The following is a 21,257-nucleotide window of genomic DNA, read 5'->3' on the forward strand; positions in this document are numbered from 1 at the left end:
CCGCGGCGTCCACGGTGCAGAGGAGTAGGCATCCATGCCCCAGTAGGCTGCGTCCAGCGTTAGTGCGATTTCGGAGGCTTTGTCGAGGGTGAGGTCACCCTGCTCCAGCAGTCGCTGTCGGGTGTAGTTGGACCTGTGGCCCGCTACGAAGGCATCCCGGATCAGTTCCTCCGTGTACTTAGTGGGCGTTACCGCCTTACACCCACAGGCCCGGCCCAAGCACGGACAGTGCTTGGAGGTATTCCTCAGTCAATTCCCCAGGTTGTTGCTTGCGACTCCCCAGGAGGTGCCTGGCGTAAACTTCGTTCACAGGGCGCGTGTACTGGGTCTTGAGGAGCTGGAGGGCGGCTGTGTACGAGGTCGCGTCCCGGATAACTGAGTACACTCGGTGGTTCACCTTGGAGATCAGGACAGACAGTTTGTTCGCATCCGTTACGACCGCAGTGGAGGCAGTCAGGAATGCCTCGAAGCACATGAGCCAGTGAGCAAACTTGGTGGAAGCGTCCGCTTCCCGACTGTCCAGGTCCAGGCATGCTGGTGTGAGGATCTTCTCCATTATAAAAAATTTAGTTAATAAAATTGATGCGCCATCAATTACTCAAAAGACTGAGGTTAAGCGGGTAACAACCAGGCTTTTATTAACTAAAGAATGAAGGTCTAGTCTCGAGTGGTCGACCCGTCCAGAATACTAAGGGACTGGGAGGTAGTCACTTATATACCTGTAATAGTGGGAGGAGTCAGCCGAGGCATGTCCAGACCTGTACCTAGTGGAATACACATACACATACAGACAGGTATAACAGTGGTTTACCACAATTTGGTAGTAATGAAAACTTACCACACCGTTAAAAATTCATTTATCCTTGAATGGGCAAGCCTTAACTTTTTCTGACGTGTTTAGTGGGTATCTAGTAAGTAAGTGCCGCAACTTCACACCCTTCATGTATTTTAATACACAATCTCTCGGCAAGGTGCCGGTGTAGTGAAGCTCGTGGGAGGAGCAGGGCAACTCAAACGGCAACTTCCTGATTTCCACGTTTAACTGCACGTGTGGGCACCGGAAGTTGCTGTTCGATTTACTCTTTAATAATGGTGAACGCTGACAGCCTCACCATTATACTTACCACAACATCCAGGCCATTATGTTGAAATTAATATTCATCTAGGTTTGTTATTGTAACCTATTCTTTCCCAGGACATCAATATAGTGGAACATCCTTACCAGTTTGTCTTTCCTCTTACAATCTACAGACTTTTAAAATCATCCAACCAATACTACCTGATTTGCCTCACCTTCTGTCGTCCTCATTTGAACCTTGGTGACGTGCTGCAAAAGGGCCTGAGCCTGTACCTAGATTTTCAACAGTTAAAAGGCAAAACAGAAAAGACAAACTTTGAACCAGTGCAATGAAGAAAATCTGAGTAATGTGCAAAGTTATTGCATGTGTGCATACCTTGTAGCACGTGTAAGGCTACATGAACATGTAGCATGGATACCCACAGCTCATGCCAGTCTGCATGTAACAAGGTGCAGCTGATGTGAATCTGAGTGCACGTCCAATTAATAATAATAAATACCTGTTTGATCAATATGTTGCCATAGCAACTTGAACTTTCAGGTTCCAAAACATTCTATAGCCTACAGGGAATGCATTGCTCAACCAACCATTTGATCAGTTTGAACTAACGTTTGACGACAAATGGAAACAACTTTAATGAGATAGGTGGCAAGCACTACATCTTCAAATTGATTTACAGGATCTGAAATCTGTTCAAACTCTATTCTGCATTAGGACACAGCTTGCTAGAGACACGTGAATGTTCCGTTCCCTGAACTGGCCTGGGTGCCAGTGTGGGGCTAACTACATCTGGCCTCAACTCAAATGGTGTGTCCTCAATCATAACAGAAATCAAATCCAATATTATAATGGCACTGTTTGTTCCTTTTAGGGTAGATTCACTATTGAAATCAATGAGCGGGCTTCAAGAACAGGAAAAACGCCTCATAACCCTCGAGTCAAGGGTAAGTCAAAAATTGTCCTAACCAATGGTATGTCTTTCCAATGCTTTATTTGTAGTCATTTTAATATTTTAATATGTCAGCTTTACAATCTATATGAATGACCTAGATGAAGGGACCGAGTGTAATGTATCCAAGTTTGCTGATGATACAAAGCTAGATGGGACAGTAAGCTGTGAGGAGAACAGAGTCTGCAGAGAGATATAGATAGACTAAGGGAGTGGGCAATAAGATGGCAGATGGAGTATAATGTAGGGAAATGTGAGGTTATTCAACTTTGGTAGGAAGAATAGAAAAACAGAAGATTTTTTAAATGGTGAGAAACTTTCAAATATTGGTGTTCAGAGAGATTTGGGTATCCTCGTGCAAGAAACACAGAAAGCTAGCATGCAAGTACAGCAAGCAATAAGGAAGGCAAATGGCATGCTGGCCTTTATTGCACGGGGGTTGCAGTATAAGAGTAAGGAAGTCTTGCTACAATTGTACAGGGCCTTGGTGAGACCACACCTGGAGTACTGTGCACAGGTTTGGTCTCCTTATCTAAGGAAGGATATACTTGCTTTAGAGGTGGTGCAACAAAAGTTCACTCGATTGATTCCTGGGATGAGAGGGCTGTCCTATGAGGAGAGATTGTGTAGAATGGGCCTATACTCTCTGGAGTTTAGAAGAATGAGAGGTGATCTCATTGAAACATACAAGATTCTGAAGGGGATCGACAGGGTAGATGCTCAGAGGTTGTTTCCCCTGGCTGGAGTGTCTAGAACTAGGGGGCATAGTCTCAGGATAAGGGGTCGGCCATTTAAGACCGAGATGAGGAGGGTTGTGAATCTTTGGAATTCTCTGCTCCAGAGGGCTGTGGATGCTGAGTCTTTGAGTATATTTAAGGCTGAGATAGATTGATTTTTGGACTCTAGGGGAATCAAGGGATATGGAGATCGGGCAGGAAAGTGGAGTTGAGGTCGATGATCAGCCATGATCTTATTGAATGGCGGAGCAGGCTCGAGGGGCCGTATGGCCTACTCCTGCTCTTATTTTTTATGTTATGACCTTACTGGGAGACGGGAAGAAAATGTTACTTGTAATCCCCCAACACAGTGGCATAATTATTTTGCCTATGATAGTCACCCACCTAATTGAACAAACAAAAAAAATACACAAGCTCATCAAACATTTACCTGTTTTGAAAATGTGAAAAGCATTAAGTGAAGCAATTGACTAGTATAGCAAAAGTATTAAATTGATACAAAGTCTGGTTCTGCTGTATGCTGGAACTGGTATTGTACCAAGTCTGTGCCACAACAGATAATATACCAGTTCTGTACTGGCACTAGACTGAATAGAATGCCAGAGCCAATATTATGCCAGTCAGCATATACCAGCTCTAATTGGGTGCTAGCTCTATATTCAGAGGCAACTATATTAAGTGGCCACTATGACATCAACTAAGTTGACCAGGACATACTGGAGCTGTGACTAGTATTCAGTACATCAGTTTGAAAGTGTTTTGTGGTTGCAATTCCTTAATCAAAATCCCAAGTGAAATACTCCTAATAATTTCATTTTGGTAGTTGCACTGTTTTACATTTTTAAATACAACTTAAATAAGGAAGCTGCATTTCCCAAGTTCAGTTCTTGCTGTGTTTGCAGATGAAATACTGCAGTGATGTTCTATCCTGGATGATTGACTCCTTTACTCAACACAACCTGCACTGCAACAGACCTCCTCCAACATATACAGGTACTGTCATTTTACTCAGCTTGTCAATCAGCCAATGCAGTCAGAGAGAGAGAATGTGACAAGACTTTCAATAATTTTCTGTTATAGTTAGAACATAAGAACCCCCCCCCCCCCCAAACACACACACACAGGGTAAGAGACGTAAGAAACAGGAGCAGGAGTAGGCCATTCAGCCCCTCGAGCCTGCTCCACCATTCACTAAGATCATGGCTGATCTTCTACCTCAACTCCACTTTCCTGCACTATCCCCATATCCCTTGATTCCCTTAATATCCAAAAATCTATTGTTCTGTCTTGAATATACTCGATGACTGAGCCTCCACAGCCCTCTGCGATAGAGAATTCCAAAGATTCACCACCCTGAGTGAAGAAATTTCTCATCTCAGTCCTAAATGGCCACCCCCTTATTCCGAGACTGTGACCCTGGTTCTAGACTCCCCAGCCAGGGGAAAACATTCTCCCTGCATCTACCCGGTCAAGTCCTGTAAGAATTTTGTATGTTTCAATGAGATCACCTCTCCTTCTAAACTCCAGAGAATATAGGCCGAGTCTACTCAATCTCTCCTCATAGGACAATCCCCCCTCCCCCCCCATCCCTGGAATCAGTCTAGTGAACCTTCATTGCACTCCCTCTATGGTAAGTATATCCTTCCTTAGGCAAGACGACCAAAACTGTACACAATACTCCAGGTGTGGTCTCACCAGGGCCCTATATAATTGCAGTAAGATGTCTTTACTCTTATACTCAAATCCTCTTGTAATAAAGGCCAACATACCATTTGCTTTCCTAATTGTTTGCTGTACCTGCATGTTAACTTTCAGTGATTTGTGTACAAGGACACCCAGGTCCCTCTGAACACCAACATTTCCCAATCTCTCACCATTTAAAAAATACTCTGCTTTTGTTATTCCTACCTAAGTGGATAACTTTACATTTCTCCACATTATATTCCATTTGCCATGTTCTTGCCCACTCACTTAGCCTGTCTATATCCCCTTGAAGCCTCCTTGCATCCTCCTCAACTTACATTCCCATCTAGCTTTGTATCATCAGCAAACTTGGATATATTACATTTGGTCCCCTCATCCAAATCATTGATGTAGATTGTGAATAGCTGAGGCCCAAGCACTGATCCTTGTGGTACCCCACTAGCTACAGCCTGACAACCCGAAAATGACCCATTTATTCCTACTCTCGGTTTTCTGTCCGTTAACCAATCCTCAGCCTATGCTAGTATATTACCTCCAATCCCATGAGCACCTTATCTAATGCCTTCTGAAAAACCAAATACACCACATCCCTTATCTATTGTTAGTTACAACCTCAAAAAACAGATTTGTCAAAAATGATTTCCCTTTCATAAATCAGTGTTGACTGCCCAATCTTATTATTTTCTAAGTGCCCTGTTACCATGTCCTTAATAATAGATTCTAGCATTTTCCCCACTACTGATGTCAGGCTAACTGGTCTATAGTAGTAGCCTATATTGTCGGTGATTAAAATTGATCAGTTTATATGCAAAACTATTCCCATATGGGTTATTTTGTATACTTAATAGTTTCTGTATTATGTTCTTGTCCATTTATTATAGTCACACAATTGTGACTGACATTTTTACCTACTGTGCCGAGTGCTCAAGGCAACAGCAAAGAGCCGCTGGTACTTATCCCATCTAGTACTGCCTGAATTTGCCCCCCCACCACACCTGCTCCAGCAACAATGGCTGGGGATCTACTGGGGAAGCAGGTGGCAAGAAGAGCAGTAAGGCTGATTTAACAGTATCTGCAAATGGTAAACACAATCTTGTGCAAGGAATAAGAGGAAAGACCTGGATCCAGGCCTTGCCCTAACATGGCCAGCAGGAGCATGTGGCAATGGAACCAAACAGACCAGCCCTTGGGACCAGCAGGGAAACAGATCAGGGGAGTTCACTGGCAGCAGCAGCAGCAAAGTCCTGCAATTTGCAGAAACCATTTTGATTACCACAATTCAAATAGGAACTTCAAACACAAGGGAAGATTGAGGGGAGAGGGAAATAAGGCCTCCACCCTTACTGCTTATTAAATCAAATATTCTTGGTCTCTCTACCTTCTCTGACCAGAAATGATACACCCAGATCTCCTTCACTGCTGAAGCTGCCATCGGGAAGCTCGGTTTCCTCTTTCATAACCCTTTATTTCCCCTTCACCTTTCTTTAATCTCTGTAATGAACTGAGTTCCATTTGTGAGCTGCTCAGAGGCCTCCAATATTGCTCTCATATCTGCAGAAGCTCTTAACACCTACCTCAAGAGGATACCATAAAAGCTGATATCTGATAGGCAGCTCACCTCTAGTCTCTATTGTGTCTCAGTTGCAGTCTTTCTCCTCTCTCATTGGTACCGCCATGGTTAATGCTCCCCTGAACATTCCTCTTCAAATATACCTCACACACATGCTCCTCCCAACATCCTGTGTGGAAATGCAAAACAGATCTCGCTCTCGTACTTTTGTTTCCCCCTCTGAACCCCAAATCTGTGAAACTCCTCACCTCCCTTAGGTCCTCTTAGTTTTCACGTTCAAAACCCAAGTTTGGTGTCACCTACTTATGACCTTCTTGATTTAACAAGTTAAATCTAAGAATGATAGGAAGCACATAATTCAGCAGCAAGTAACACAAGGTAAATAACAGTCAACCTCAAGGCATTTTAAATGTTCTTCAGTCAGTGCCATTGCAACTTTGTGGGATCTTAGCCACCTTGTCCAACATGACTGCAGGTGTCTATTTGGCTTCGTGCCAACAAGCTATAAAATGCAGTGTACATCTCAATTGTTTTGGATTTTGAAGCAGTCCCATGTAGCGACAAGACTGGTCATCATAACTGAAAAGTATCCAAGCACAATCTGCAGCTGCAGAAGTCCCGTTCTTGGGCAGATCAGGATTCCTGAGTGTGCTGTGCAGAGTGCAAATTGCACCATCGTGTTGCGATCACTTTCACATGCGTCTTTGTCTGGTTGTAGCTTCTGAATTTGTTGCGTGTCCTGTTCGACCCAAAATAATTTCAGACCCTATATCCTCTCCTCCACAAACAACTTACTTCCACCTCTAACATTGCCTGCTTCAGCCTCTTCAATGCTGAAGCCCTCATACATGGCCTCGTCACCTCGAGTCAATTGCTCCAACCCTCTCCCTGCTGGCCTCCCTTCCGCCACCCTCCATACACTCCAATGTGTGCAGATTTCTGCTACAGCCATCCTGGCCCACACCAAGTACCACTTATCCACCACCCTCTACCTTATAATGACTACACTTCAAAAAGTACTTCATTGGTTGTAAAGCGCTTTAGGAAGTCCTGAAATGTGCTATATAAAAGCAAATCTTTCTTCCACCTATACCCATTATTATGGCTCCCTGTTCGCTAAATTAAATTTTAAATCCGTCTTTCAATTTCTTCATGGCCTTGCCAGCACCCTCGCCTATTTTTGCAATTTCTTCCAGCCCTATATCTCGTGTCTCCCCCCCACCCCACCCCACATACTCCATTCTTTTGACATGGTCCTTTTTGTGCATACCCCCACTAGCGGTCTAGTCTTTGGCTGCCAGGTCCTACCTTCCACCTTATCTCATCCTTTAAGCCTCCTTCCTCTCGCCTTGTAAAAAAAAAAAAAACAGCCTTCTCCCCCTTACTGTTTTCCTTATGCCGGTCTGTGAAGCACCTTGGGATGTTCAATTTGTTGTTGGGATGCAGGCGACACTGGCAAGGCAGTATTAATTACCCAGCCCTAGTTGCCCAGAGTCAACCACATGGTGTGGAACTAGTCGCATGTAAGCTAGATAGGTAGGAAGGTGTGTGAGGTCCATTCCCTGAAGGACAGTAGTGACCCAGTTGGTTATTTCTGATGCCATTCCACAAATATCCAGAATTTGCAATGAGCTCCAGGTTGCTACTCCAATAACAATGACCACTTTTGTTAAGATTCTATACAAATACAAGTTGTTGATAATTCACTTCATAGGACTGCAATTCCCTGCACGCTCATGCATAAATAAAACACAAACTAGACTGCCTGAAATTCAAAGAGGAGAAGCTGAAATGAAAAAGGTTAATTTTCAAATGTCACCCATCATCGCTATTTCAATGCTCCGGCCAAATTCATTTGAAGGTGAACTGCCACCTCAAAGTGGAGGATTCAAGAGGTATGTCAGAAATCAACCAAAACACAGAAATCTGCAGATTACAGACTAGTGACTCTGTTCAGAGGAACTGTAAACAAGGCATATTTAATGTATCCATGACTCAAGAGCTCCATTTACAGTCTGCACATAGCTGAGACAAGGTAGAGTTCAAACAGAAGTAATCTCAGCTGGTGTCATTCTTACTAGATCACATGGATCCTGACATGGCTACTGATTTGCCACTAATTTTCACCAAGAATGTGCAGCTAAACGGTGTCGATATAAAAGATTCAGCTTCCAATAGTGGCCATTCAGCAACAGCATGCCATTATATAATTGTGTTGCCTGAAGACATAATAAGAACATATGAATTGCTAGACGAAGAGACCAAGGTCCATCTAGTTCACCATCTACCTGGTAGTCGCCTGATACAAGATAATGGAGTTGCTGACTAATTGTAGTAATCACTCTCGATCAATTAGTCTACAACAGACCCAGACATGACGCGAGGGAAAGCCCAGTGGTGGAGAGTTTTGGTAACTTTAGGTTCAAAGTCAAATGTTCCTACCAGTCATGCTGCACTTACCATATGTTGCATCTCAAAGTACTCATATTGTATCCCAAAATGTTATTTGCTAAAAGAAATCTAATTTGCATTTGAATGAATCAGTACTCACTGCTTCCATCCTCTCCCTAGCCAGGTGACACTCATTGTCAAAGGCCAACATTTAACAATTTGACATGGCAGCAGAAGGGGCCTAGTGCTCCTTTATCTTATCGCAGCAGAGGCAGAATGAGGAAAAAAAAAGCTTTAAAAAAAAAATCATCGAATCAGAATTGTTTGCAGATTTACTTTTCATATACAATAAGAAAAATAATTTGAAATTTCCTTTAAAAATGATTCTTAATTCACCCCTGCTCAAAACTACTAAAGCGCAACAGATTGGACTTGATCTCCAGCTCTGTCGGATACTGAACTAAAAAACTGTTTTTGCAAACACCGATGTCCCTGTGTTTTTGGTATGTACCTCAAATGCTGATTGAGTTTGGATGGCCTTGCAGACATAAGATCACACTGGTTCCAATGTGCACTATTCCAGATTGCATTATTTATTTTACCCACAGTATCTAGAATATATCCAACATGCTGCATCTCTGATGCCATGTAGTTCAGTTATGTATATGAATTTGAATTGAATGGTTTCTATAGTGGGCAAGCAGTTCTACACTAACCTGGCAAACCATCCATTTTGAGTATATTAACTAATTCATTTAAAACCAGTATCATCTTCCTGTCTGTACAAAGTTGTGTCATACTGCACGACAGTGACTACAGTAAATAGATGAAAATGTTTTATAGATTAACAACTTTATCTCCCCCCTCCCCTTATAGGTTCTCCAGCTCCAGTCTACAAAAAGCAGCCACCGAATGCATTACCAGCAGATGTCACTGACTGTCCAGGTGACACTGCTGCAACGGGCATGCAGTACATAGATGACTAGCTTCAACAGGGCAGACTACATTACACTCCAGTACAGAGCAAAATAATGGAGAAGTTTCACTGGCATGCATCTTTCTATGCTCTGTGCCAACATCTGTGGTGAAAATGAGAGCTCTGCACAAGAACTTAATGTTTTAACTTGAATTTTAATTCCAGGGGAACTAGTTTGTAGCATTTATTTTAATGGGGGAGAAAGAAAAGAGCAAAACAGTCTTACCTTACTGCAATGATTTGTACATAAACCAGCAGAACATTGACAACTTTAAGAGTAAAGGTCCAATCTCACTGATGTAGAATGCAAGCTGAATTACTAAACTAGATACAAACACAAAAAAATGAAATTGAAAATAAACTTTCACTAGCTCAGCAATTAGTGTAGTATTTCTTTTAAACATGGTTTATTTTGTATTAAACTGTCTGACAATCTGCAAAGATTTACATACAAAGCCAACCTCCAACCAATAGGTAATCAAAGAGAAATTTTGCTTACAGTGCATTTCTTTGACAGCATTTTAAACATGTACACAACAGTGACCTATTGATTACCCCAAGTGTCAGTTTAGCTCAGCTTGTAGCACTCTCCTGAGTCAGATGTTGTGGGCTCGCCCCACTGTAGGATTTGAGCACCTAATCTAGGCTGACACTCCAGTGTAGTACTGAGGGAGTGCTGTGTTGGCCGAGTTCCATCCTGAAGATGAGATGTTAAACACAAGTTCATTAAAGATCCGAGATAGCTCTCGAGGTGTCGGCACAGCACACCTCCATCAGCCAACCAAATTGATCATTAATCTCAGGGCTATTTGTGGGATCTTGCTGTGCAGAATTATACGTGTCATATTTGACTACATAAATAAGTGATTGCACTTCAAATCATTGAGAAGCACTTTGAGATGAAAATCAGGCAGGGCGGATTGCCCGCCCTTTATAGAACATGTATAAAGGTCGTGTCATCTGCCATTACCGCCAAAGCAGAGATGGTGAAAATCTACCCTATTCTGTCAAAATGAAAGTCTACCTGTGCAAGTAAATCTGGGATTTGCTTTTTTACATAATGTTCTTTGATGGTATAAGGGCTGTGTTTTAATATTTCACATCAATTAACAACTATTGGACAAGATTACAATATGAACCTTAATTTACTTGCCTGTTTATATAGTGATGCACTCTGTATATTTTGTAGTGCCAGTCACATTCTTCTAGAGCGCTCACTTTGATCAAACCAGTATCCTTTGAACAGGGCAAGACTGTCCATTATCTTTAATGTAATTTTGTTCAGTCCTGCTCCTTTACTGTTAAAATAGCAGTCTAAAACTCCAAGGTGGTGCAATAACAATTATCAACTGTCAAAGGATTATGCACTGCTTTTCTGTTGTACTTAATGGATTAAGGTTTGAGGAGGAGGGGGCAACAGTCCAGGGACACTTGTTCACTATGTGTAGCAAATTAATCAGTTTTGGAGCTATAAAGCAACTGTGTGTTTGGCACTTTTGCAGAGAAAAGCCTAATTAGAAGGCAAAAGCTTGAATGATTGCAATTGTCTTTCAATTAAAGTTTAAGGTGTTCTCAAGTAGGTACCATAGAAATGGCATCTTACATCATTTACACTGTGGCTAATGCCAAATTACATGACAAACCCATTCTGAGGTTGTTAGCTAGGTGCGCCACAATGTTTCCAAGTGTCCTTGCAACATTTGCAATTTGAAGAACAACTACAGGCTTCACAAGAGCAATAAAATGCTAAATAAACCTTAAGGATTGTTTATTATTTTGTTTCAAGGCGGCTCCGATTATACATAGTTCTGGTGTAATATAGCAATACACCAAAGTAAGTCACGGCACTTTTGTGAGCCTGATCCCAGCTTGAAAATGATAAAAGACATGACAGCACTGCTGAAAAAATTTATGCTGACATACCGTCCCCCACCCCCCCCCCTCGCCCCTCTCCATGGCCCCCAGAATCCAATCCTTTCACAACTTCCATTTCCTGAAAACGCACATTTGTGACTAGCCATATTTTCTGTAAGCAAAGCCGCTGTTTGAGAACAGAGAAACGGATGCATCAAATTTTAGCTAACAGTGTCAGACATTGGGGTAAGTGCAGCAAAATAATTTCAGCCTTGGGGAAGGGTGATCTGGGCTGCAAAATATTCCATAAAGCAGCATCAATGCTGCTCAGTGATGTCTCAGCTGAAGCCTAATCGGAACACGCTCGTGTCTGTTCTCGGATGATCCGAGGGTCCACTTTGTTTTTAAAATTATGTGTTAAAATACCATTGGCAATTTGTGATTCAATACATTTCATGGTGCATTGCACCGTCACTTATGAGTGCATACAGCGAACTGATTAAGAAGTGGTAGAGAAAAATGTTGAGCAGATAGCAAGATTCAGGAGAAATGCCATGTCAAAGAAACCAACGGATCTACCATGGATGTAGGATTTAACGTGTTCTGCAGTTTGCTTGATTTGATCTTGAGGGGAGATGGGGAAGGAACGGGTTTAATGGTTTTTTCATTCCATTTCATATATTCTATTTATATCCCAGCTCCTACAGCTAATTAAGATGAGGGCTTCTGATTTTCAGTAAACTGCCACTGCACAGATGTTAGTCTGTGTTTATTTTGATAACGTTACTACAACCATGCAGAAATAAAGGAAAATGGCAAAGTAACAGACAGCATCTTGCAGCAGGAGCTCTCCCATAGGCCACCAGTCTGATTTTAAAGTGAACTCCCATCTACATGGTTGCATCAGTAAACTCCATGGGTGATAGAAAAGATGATTTCTAAATTTTCCTTATTTTACTCACTTTAAAAAAAAATTAAAGATAATGTAAATGATCAATAAAATTCCAGATTTAGTGATAATAGAAAATAGCTGAAAATAAGCACCAAAACCCCCCCCCCACAAAAGTTCAGAATTTTCTGTGAAAAATGATAACCGAATTACTAAAAGGATTACATTACCGAAGTAAGTTTCCACTGTACTTACTCATTTTAACAAATCTTGATGCAGGTTATAGGCCAACAGAAGGAATGCACAACATGCAAAGAATCCACAGGATATTAAAGGCTGCAAAGGAGAAACTACAGATCTAGAAATAATTACCTCAAACAGTATGGCCATGCTGCAATAACTACATTAATCTTTTACTGTGTCATAACAAATTACGTCGAGATTAATGTGATAAACTAACTGGTTATTGCAATTGGTCTCCTTTGCTTAGCACAGAACCAAAAATGGTCTGGATTTGCACAAACCTTCAATCCTTCTATTGTAGCACGCTAAAGCTCTAAAAGCAGAAAAACAAGCATTTCATCTCCAAATATGGTGAATGAAAACTCAGCTGTAGTCTTTAAAAGGATAGCTTGAGAAAAAGAATGAGAAATCTTTGAATGAGGTTTCAGAGTAGCCCCATAAAAAAATGGGAGATCTACTGCAAGAGATTGTGTGTATGTGCACAACGCAATGCACAATGGGAGATCTACTGCAAGAGATTGTGTGTATGTGCACAACGCAATGCACAATGGGAGATCTACTGCAAGAGATTGTGTATGTGCACAACGCAATGCACAATGGGAGATCTACTGCAAGAGATTGTGTATGTGCACAACGCAATGCACAATGGGAGATCTACTGCAAGAGATTGTGTATGTGCACAACGCAATGCACAATGGGAGATCTACTGCAAGAGATTGTGTATATGTGCACAACGCAATGCACAAGATACTTCGCTCCACATGGAGTACATACTGTAATGGTCTTCAAACAAAAATACAAGAGCTATGTCTGAACTGCACTGTATTTAAGTGTTTTATGGCAATGGACCCAGCTTGTGATAGGTTACAACTAGAAAGAAGCCATTTGGCCCAAGCAGTCTGTATCGGCGTTTACCTTCTACGTGAGAAAGGTCCTATTCACGTTTACACACCTCGTTTCCATATCCCTTCATCCACCTTTCCAATCTAAAACCTGAACCTTGACAGAATTCTCTCCCCCAGAGCTGTGGAGGCTGGGTCATTGAATACATTTAAGGTGGAGAGAGACAGATTTTTGAATGGTAAGGGAGTCAAGGGTTATGGGGAGCGGGCAGGGAAGTGGAGTGGAGGCCAAGATCAGATCAACCATGATCTTATTGAATGGTGGAGCAGACTTGAGAGGCCAAATGACCTACTCCTGCTCCTACGTCTTATGTTATGTTCTACCTCATACAGTAACTTTGGAAGTGAATGCCACTGTCTCACAACTCTAAAGGTTTCACCGGCCATCTGTTGTAAATCTTACATTTTATCTTGTATCTGTGACCTCTCATTGAAAGACTCTGCTTCTATCTACCCTGCCTTATCCTTTCATAATATTAAACATTTCTATTAGAACACCCTGTAAGCTGAGTTGTTCTAACGAAAAAGATCTAATTTTTCAAGTCTGCGATGTACTCTCAAGCCTCAATATCCTTCCTATAGTGTGGAGCCCAATACTGTACACATACTCTGCCTTATATAGGATTATTAACTCTTGGCTTTTATATTCTATTCGTGGTGATAAAACCTAAAATGCCATTTAAAAAAAAAACTGCATTAACATGCCTTTAATGCCATGTGAACCTGTACTCCAAAATCCCTCTGCTCTTTAGCCTACTTCCAGAGTATATTTACTGCAGTTATTTTTTTTAACCAAATTGCAACACCTGCTGTAGTGACACCGAGGAACTGAGTCTTCATGATCCGAAAGAATCTTTAAAATCCATAAAAGGTACAGTAAAAACACCTGAAGGATCAGTCAGAGGAACTGCTGCTTAAAGACCTCTCATCATACTTGTCACAGTTCCATGTGGGAACTGCTTTTAAATTGAGACAGTGCCGAGGACTATAGTACAAGGCAAGGTAAACCAGGAAGCAGTGAATACATCATGCCAAGATTTGGTGTTAAAAGCCAAAGGGAGTTAAGGCATTCCGTCATTTGGAGTCCTGGGAAGGAATTTGATAGTACAAAGCTGAAATATTTAAGGTGGTTAAGTATAAACATCATTAACTTTGTTTTGAATTCTTATTCAGTCAAAACAAAAATCAAACTTGTATACATCAATGTGCACAGAATGAGGGGCTTGCCAGGAAAGAGACGACCAGGTATTAATTACCGTCCTGAAAGAAGTCAGAAGCAGCAATAAGTTGGGTAATTTTAGTTGGGTCAAAGCTTTATGAAGGATCTTATTCCTCAACACATTCTTGAAGTTTCAGCAATGCAAAGTGTAAAAAATATAAGCACATAGTTCAAACAAGGTAGGTTTCTGCTCGTGACAAGCTATAAAATAATGTTTTAAAAAATAATTTGGAATTAGCTGAAGTAAAGGCCTCACTAAGATAAAGTACCACACACAGACTGCATAGTGAGCATTAGAATTCAGGTGGACCTTTTCCACAATTCTCAATCTATCTTGAAACCTGCAGAGGAGAATGCACAGGTTCAATTGGCTGGAGTGTTTGACAAGCTTGACTAGCAGAAAAAGGAGCTGCCATTTCACATAATCCATCGCACATAATTTCACACCATGTTTTCAGTTGACAATACAATTCATCTTCCCCCTGGCATTGTAACATGAATAGGCTTTTGATTACATACTGGTTCAAAGTGGTTGACCCCCGTTTCAGCAGAAGTCAGTCACACCCCAAAGCATTAAACTGACCAACCTTTGATGAAACAAATACCCTGATCATTTGGTAATGGAATAGCCAGAGTGTAACTCATGATTGCAGTTCAAGGCTTCAGTGATGTCTCATACTTGGAAGCCGCCCATTTCTAATCTTCAACAGTAACACAATATGCCTCGATTAAAACAAGCCATATTACATTACTGTCAACACAAACAGATTTTAAAATTACACACTAACACACACACTGGGATTTTATATTACTGTTAACATATAAAAAGACTTACTTATGCATATCACCTTTTACAACCTCAGGATGTCCCAAGCACTTACAGCCAATTAAGTATTTTTGGTGTATAGTTACTGAAACACAGCAAGCCAATTTGTGCACAGCAAGCTCCCACAAAAAGCAATAAAATAAATGGCCAGGTCATATTTTAGGCGTTGGTTGAGGGATAAATGTTGGCCAGAATACTGGGGTGGGGAAGTGGGGGAGTGAGTGGGGAGAAGGGGCAGGGAAGTCCTCTGCTCTTCAAATAGTGCCATGGGAACTTTTATGTCCATCTGAGGGGGCAGACGGGGCCTCAGTTTAACATTTCATCTGAAAGACTGCACCTTCAACAGACAATGCAGACCTCCCTCACTCACTACTGTACTTAAGTGCCAGCCTAGATTATCTGCCAAAGTCTTTGTAGGTACTGCTTGAACCCACAACCCATGGTCCAGAGGTGTGAGTGCTACCACTGAGCCGTACACTGAAGCTTTACAGTACAGCCACCAACAGCAATGCATACATATACTGGGGACTCTACAGTACACAGTGACATACACGTTAGGGTTTATAGTACAACCACCAGCAACATGCACTGGAGCTTTGCAATACAGCCAATATGAACTCCCACACATAGGGCTATATAGTATATCCAGTACATTCACACATATGCTGTACAGTCCAGCTGGTATTAACACATTGTACTGTACAACCAATACCTACACACACACACACACACACACGGGCTGTACAGTAGTCAACAGACTAAAATATTTGCAAGAAACAAAAATCAAATCAGCTGTGAAGTAAATCCAATACCTTTTTAAAAACCCATTTGTTTCATTAGCTGGAACGGAAGCAATATTAATCTCATACTTTCCAGTTTATTTAGAACATATTGCCACAATCAATTCCTTAGAAACATGACTGATCGAGAGATGAGCATTACTATGTAAAAATATTCATAAAACTATCCAGGTTCGAAGAGATTATACACTAGCAATAAGGATCTGACAGATTTGAATTAACAGACAATGAGAGAATTAACAAAGGACCAGGATTCCTTTTGTACCTCTCAAATAAAATCCTTTAAAGTATAGTTAGTGTTACAATATAAATCAAATCAGCCCATTAATATTGAAGTTTAGTAAATGGTTAAGATGTACTGATGTGTACATGTACTGTTAACGGTATTGAAAGTGTATCTTAAGGATAAACAGAAGAGGGATAGTGGCTACATTTAGGCACTTTGTCCAGTCTCTGGCATGATTGAATCCCCTGTAACACACATCGTGTTCAGTATTGCTTCACTCACTAATATGGCTCGGACAGAGCAGGTCGTTAACCTTTTGAGGACAGCAGCAGCAGCATTTTTACACCAGTGTACATAATTGCATACGTTGGGTGATTAATGGGGGACAGAAGTGTTCCAGAGGCTTATAATGATGGAGAGAGAGAGAGAGCGCGGGCGCGGCACTGGGTGTTTTATCCACTCAATGCCCATAGTTCCAATAAACCATGCTGGAGTAAGTGGTTGTTGTTGAATGACAAATATTGATTCCAGGAAGTCAGTCTCTTAACTCTCAATAATGCATCCAATTACATTCCTAATTTTGCTTAATCCAATAGGAAATCCAAAGTGTTCCGACTTTGAACACTAACCTGGACATTTCCCTTCTGGAATGAATTAGAACTTTTATCCTCAAAAATGAGCAGATTTCAAAACTATGGACATTCAGTCCTCAAAGGGTTACATTCTGTCCATTTCACTCTCTTCAACTCCCTTGATTTTAACAATCTCCAAGCATATATATCTCACTATATATCTGAAAGAATGGTCCCAAATATTTCTAATTTCCCCCCACCCCCAACCATAAAAATATGATTTTCATAAATTCCCATGCTCAAGAAACCCACCAGCTCTTTGAGGGCTGCAAAGGACAATTTAGTACTAGAAATCAGATTTGTAGTTCACTTAATAGTGAAGAAGGATTTGCACATCTCAAACTCAGTTTGATAATGGGCAGTTAGCAACTCATTGAAAGCCAAGACATTTTCCACTAAGAAATGTTCAGTGCTCAGAATTAACGTAAACACAAATCAAGTTAACTGAACCTAAAATCTAAAGTCCCCTGCATGTAGTAAATGCAAGCACACTAACAATTCAACAGATATGAAAATACGGTCACAAAAGCTTAGAAAAAAACAAGTGGATTTCCTGAGAATCAGAATTGATGTTGGTTACATTCAGGTTCTACTAGCACACCATTCCAAAGTCTGTAAAAGCAAAATAGGCTCAGGGACAGGCTTACTTTACAGCAGGGTGTGCCTCAGGGACAGGCTTACTTTACAGCAGGGCGAGGTGTGCCTCAGGAACAGGCTAACTTTACAGCAGGGCGAGGTGTGCCTCAGGAACAGGCTAACTTTACAGCAGGGCGAGGTGTATAATATCCCTGCCAGACAAGCTAACTTTACAGCAGAGTGAGGTGTACAATACCTCAGGGACAGGCTAACTTTATAGCAGAGTGAGGTGTACAATACTTCAGGAAAAGGCTTACTTCACAGCAGTATTGCTATCTGAAATGAATAACTGCTTTATTGGGACTTTATGTCGGATGGGGGTGGGGGAGAAAATCACTATGATCACTTCAGGAGCAGTTTGCCTTACACCAAGGCAGGGAACACCAGCTAAGGGGCAGGCTTACTTTAGATCATGGCGGTGTGGACAATACTTCAGGAACAGGATTACTTTCCAGCCAGGGAATGGGTAAAACACTGTTTGTAACACTACCTCAGGCATAGGCTTATTTTACAGGTGGGGGAAGGAAGATAGCAGCACCTTAAGGGAGAGGATTATTTTCCAACAATGAAGTGTTACTCTCTACCTCAAAGTCAACTTTATTTTGGGAAAAAAAGGGAAGTAAAGGGAGATGATTAAAAGGATGTCAGCTCTGAATGCGAGCTGATACAGTTAGCAAACCAATACCCTGATGATTAATTTTACAAAGTGCTCATGTAGCAAGCTGATCGCGATGTTGTAGTCTAAACAGGATTCATTTTTTAAAAATGAAAATAGATTCCTATTGCTCTAGAGTGATTAACTTGGGATCCCTTATGAAATTTGGGCACCTATGCTTTGTTTTCAAGCTCGAACTGATTGGACCCACCATGGAAACAAAACACCAGCAGCATGTATGCAGCAAGTGACGCAATCTCCTGTGCACAAAGCACTACTCTAAAGTGAGCATGTCCCAGACTTCATTACACCATATTCTTCTACCCTTACAAGGCATCTTAGCTTATAATACCAAATATGACTTACATAATCTATAGACAAAACACAGCAATCTTAATATTTCAAACACAAAACAGCATTAGTTAACTATATCATTTAAATCTCAATATTTAGCACTGTACATTTTTTTGCTTTGTTCGAACTATACTCTCACCCTAACTTGTACCCAGTATTCAGAGACAAATTTACCAGCTTAAAAAATGGCATAATGAAGCATACAAGAAAAAAAAATCAAGTAATACTATCATTTTATAAATTAACCCCAAGTATAAAAACATCAGTGATTCCAATTCCTGGATGGAAATGACAGTCAGATATGGCTTTAAGAGTTCAAAACCAAGATCACTATTGCTGAAGGATTTGAATACCGTAATTTCATGAAAGCAAAAACTTAATTAAAAAAAAAACTGCCAAAATTCTCAATGCATGATGCGTTATAAGGAAGAACTTTTCTTACAAAACACTGGCCAGCAGTGCTAGATGCAGCCAGGTATCCAAATGCGTAATTGGACACTTATGGATCCAAGGCTAGACAAATTTAACAGCCTGTAATAAAAATAAAAGGTTGGTGTTCCAGTGCAATCCTACCACTAGATGTAACCAGCAACATTCAGCATTACACCAAGTTGCTAAAACATACTAAAGTGATCTAGGGTAGAGTGGTAATGCACCAACATTTTCTGCACTTTGATTTCTAAATATTAGGCATGGAAGCCTGAATGGTCTCCTAGATCCAACAGTGCTGGCCACTTCAAAATTCCCTTAAAGGAATAAGTTAAATCCTTGGCAGGAGATGACCAAGTTAGTAATTAGTTCGTAATCCATGTTAGCATGCGATTTGAGAGCTCAGGATGAACCAATGGGTATTTAGAACCTATCTGTGCAACCATTAGTTGGCAAGTAGTGTCGGAAACACTCATCCAAAGGGATGTACATTGGCATGGTTTAGTTTCATGAAATTATGATAATTTTGTTAGTGCTGCAAAGTCAATACATAAACTAAACACCCAGTGAATGTAACTAAGATTCCTTTTTAGAATATATATACTTCAGCCAACAATTGAAGTAGCACCGGTGATGCCCAATGGAGAAACTGGGCTCTTGCGATGCAGTTAATACTCAAATCATCAATTGGCTTGTTGGTGCATAGTAGTCAGTCTTTTCACTTTGTAACATTCAACATTTCCTCTGTCGGACATCATTGCCGTTAGGTTTGCTTTTTATAAAGGGATTTGCACTGCCATTGCCCACTTTTTCCTTTTCACTGGCGTTCTCCTGTTTTTGCAGTCTCGTTTCCTTCCATCGCAACGTGACATTCCTGTTGGAAACAAAACTGTGTTAAAACTGCTATATAGGCAATTATATCATTCAAAAATGTGTCACATCACATACAAGAGTTTCAATTCTTTCTAGTCCAGGAGCTCTTCCAGAATGATCAGGCTTCAATCCATTAACACCATCAACTCAAACTATGGACTACCTCAGATATTTGAAATCCCGTAAGTTTGCACAAGTCAAAATGACTATAATTTTCTGCTACAATAGTTCCAGTACCACGGAGGTATGTGAAATGTCAGATCAGTTATGCTGGTAGGATTAGCCAAGCCTGCAGTGGTGATGCTTCAGTGTCTTTCAAACTTGCATGATAAATGCACACAACAATTTCACAATGTTTGCTGTTTGGGAACATAGTTTTTGTGACACTATGCATCTCTAGCTGTTGTCCTAGAGTTCAGAGAGCTAGTCCACTGCTCGGCCACCTATTCGGAGGGGAGTTGCTGGAGGCAATTTAAGTGCATAATTTTCAGCTTCAGTGAGACAGAACAAATTTGATGCCAGCGATAACAGCACAATGTTAGCAACAAATTCAGCATTATATGCAGAACATGGAAAGAAGGCTTGCTCTAGAGTACCTTGTATATCACAACATTCAGCATTTGACTCTGAACTAGAAGAATTCTGCATCAAACAACTGGCAACAGGTAACAGAACTTTGTCTACTTCAGTTGGGCTGTTAGACAGGCTGTCCAAAAGGGAAGCTTTTCCTCAAAGTAAAGTTAAAACTGATTGCCCGCCCTACCCACTTGAATCACATTCACTCTCAACTGACCCTTGGAGCAGCACTGATGGTCAATACTGTTCAAACATCCCAGTGGAGGAGAAGAATGAGGAGGGTGATTGCAAGGGACTGTGTCCTTAGTCACCTCACCCTCTTGAGGATGTATGGATATGAAATACAGTGCCAGCAGAGCAGCATTAACAACAGCGTTCCCCTCGTTTAGAGCTCTCCCACCCCCTTCTGACAAGAGTGGATACTAACAAGACTACACAGAATTATATAGCACAGGAACAGGCCATTCAGACCAACAGGTCCATGCCAGTGTTTATGCTCCACGAGCCTCCTCCCACCTTACTTGATCTAACCCTATCAGCACACAATTCTATTCCTTTCTCCCTCATGTACAAGCTTCCCCTTATGATTAAGTCATTAAAATCAACTCTGCCCTGACTGATTTGAGTTTAAAAAGGAGCTGGGTGAATCAGAATGAAAGTGGCTATTACATGGGATGATGCAATGTCAATTTTTTCTTCTTTTTTTAGAAATCAATTCTTGGGATGTGGTGAGGCAG

General features: G+C 41.1%; 2 protein-coding genes across 5 annotated transcripts in view; one reads left to right on the forward strand and one right to left on the reverse strand.

Moving 5' to 3' along the window:
• Positions 1–11,167, forward strand: part of trpm5 (transient receptor potential cation channel, subfamily M, member 5) — a 133,839-nt gene extending 122,672 nt beyond the window's left edge. The window contains exons 24-26 of the mRNA XM_086007635.1: positions 1,951–2,023; positions 3,668–3,758; positions 9,307–11,167. Of these exons, the coding sequence (XP_085863761.1) occupies positions 1,951–2,023; positions 3,668–3,758; positions 9,307–9,416 (274 nt within the window). The 3' untranslated portion in view covers positions 9,417–11,167. The remainder of the gene's footprint in view (positions 1–1,950; positions 2,024–3,667; positions 3,759–9,306) is intronic.
• The window catches only part of ptdss2 (phosphatidylserine synthase 2), a 110,280-nt gene continuing 98,808 nt past the window's right edge, over positions 9,786–21,257 (reverse strand). For all 4 annotated transcript variants that reach the window (XM_086007630.1, XM_086007632.1, XM_086007628.1 and 1 more), the window contains one exon: positions 9,786–19,945. In XM_086007630.1, the coding sequence (XP_085863756.1) occupies positions 19,804–19,945 (142 nt within the window). In that variant the 3' untranslated portion in view covers positions 9,786–19,803. The remainder of the gene's footprint in view (positions 19,946–21,257) is intronic.

This window comes from Somniosus microcephalus, chromosome 15 (genome assembly GCF_052327205.1).
Source record: "Somniosus microcephalus isolate GS21.2 chromosome 15, FLI_Smic_1.0, whole genome shotgun sequence".
Taxonomy (NCBI): Eukaryota; Metazoa; Chordata; class Chondrichthyes; order Squaliformes; family Somniosidae; genus Somniosus; species Somniosus microcephalus.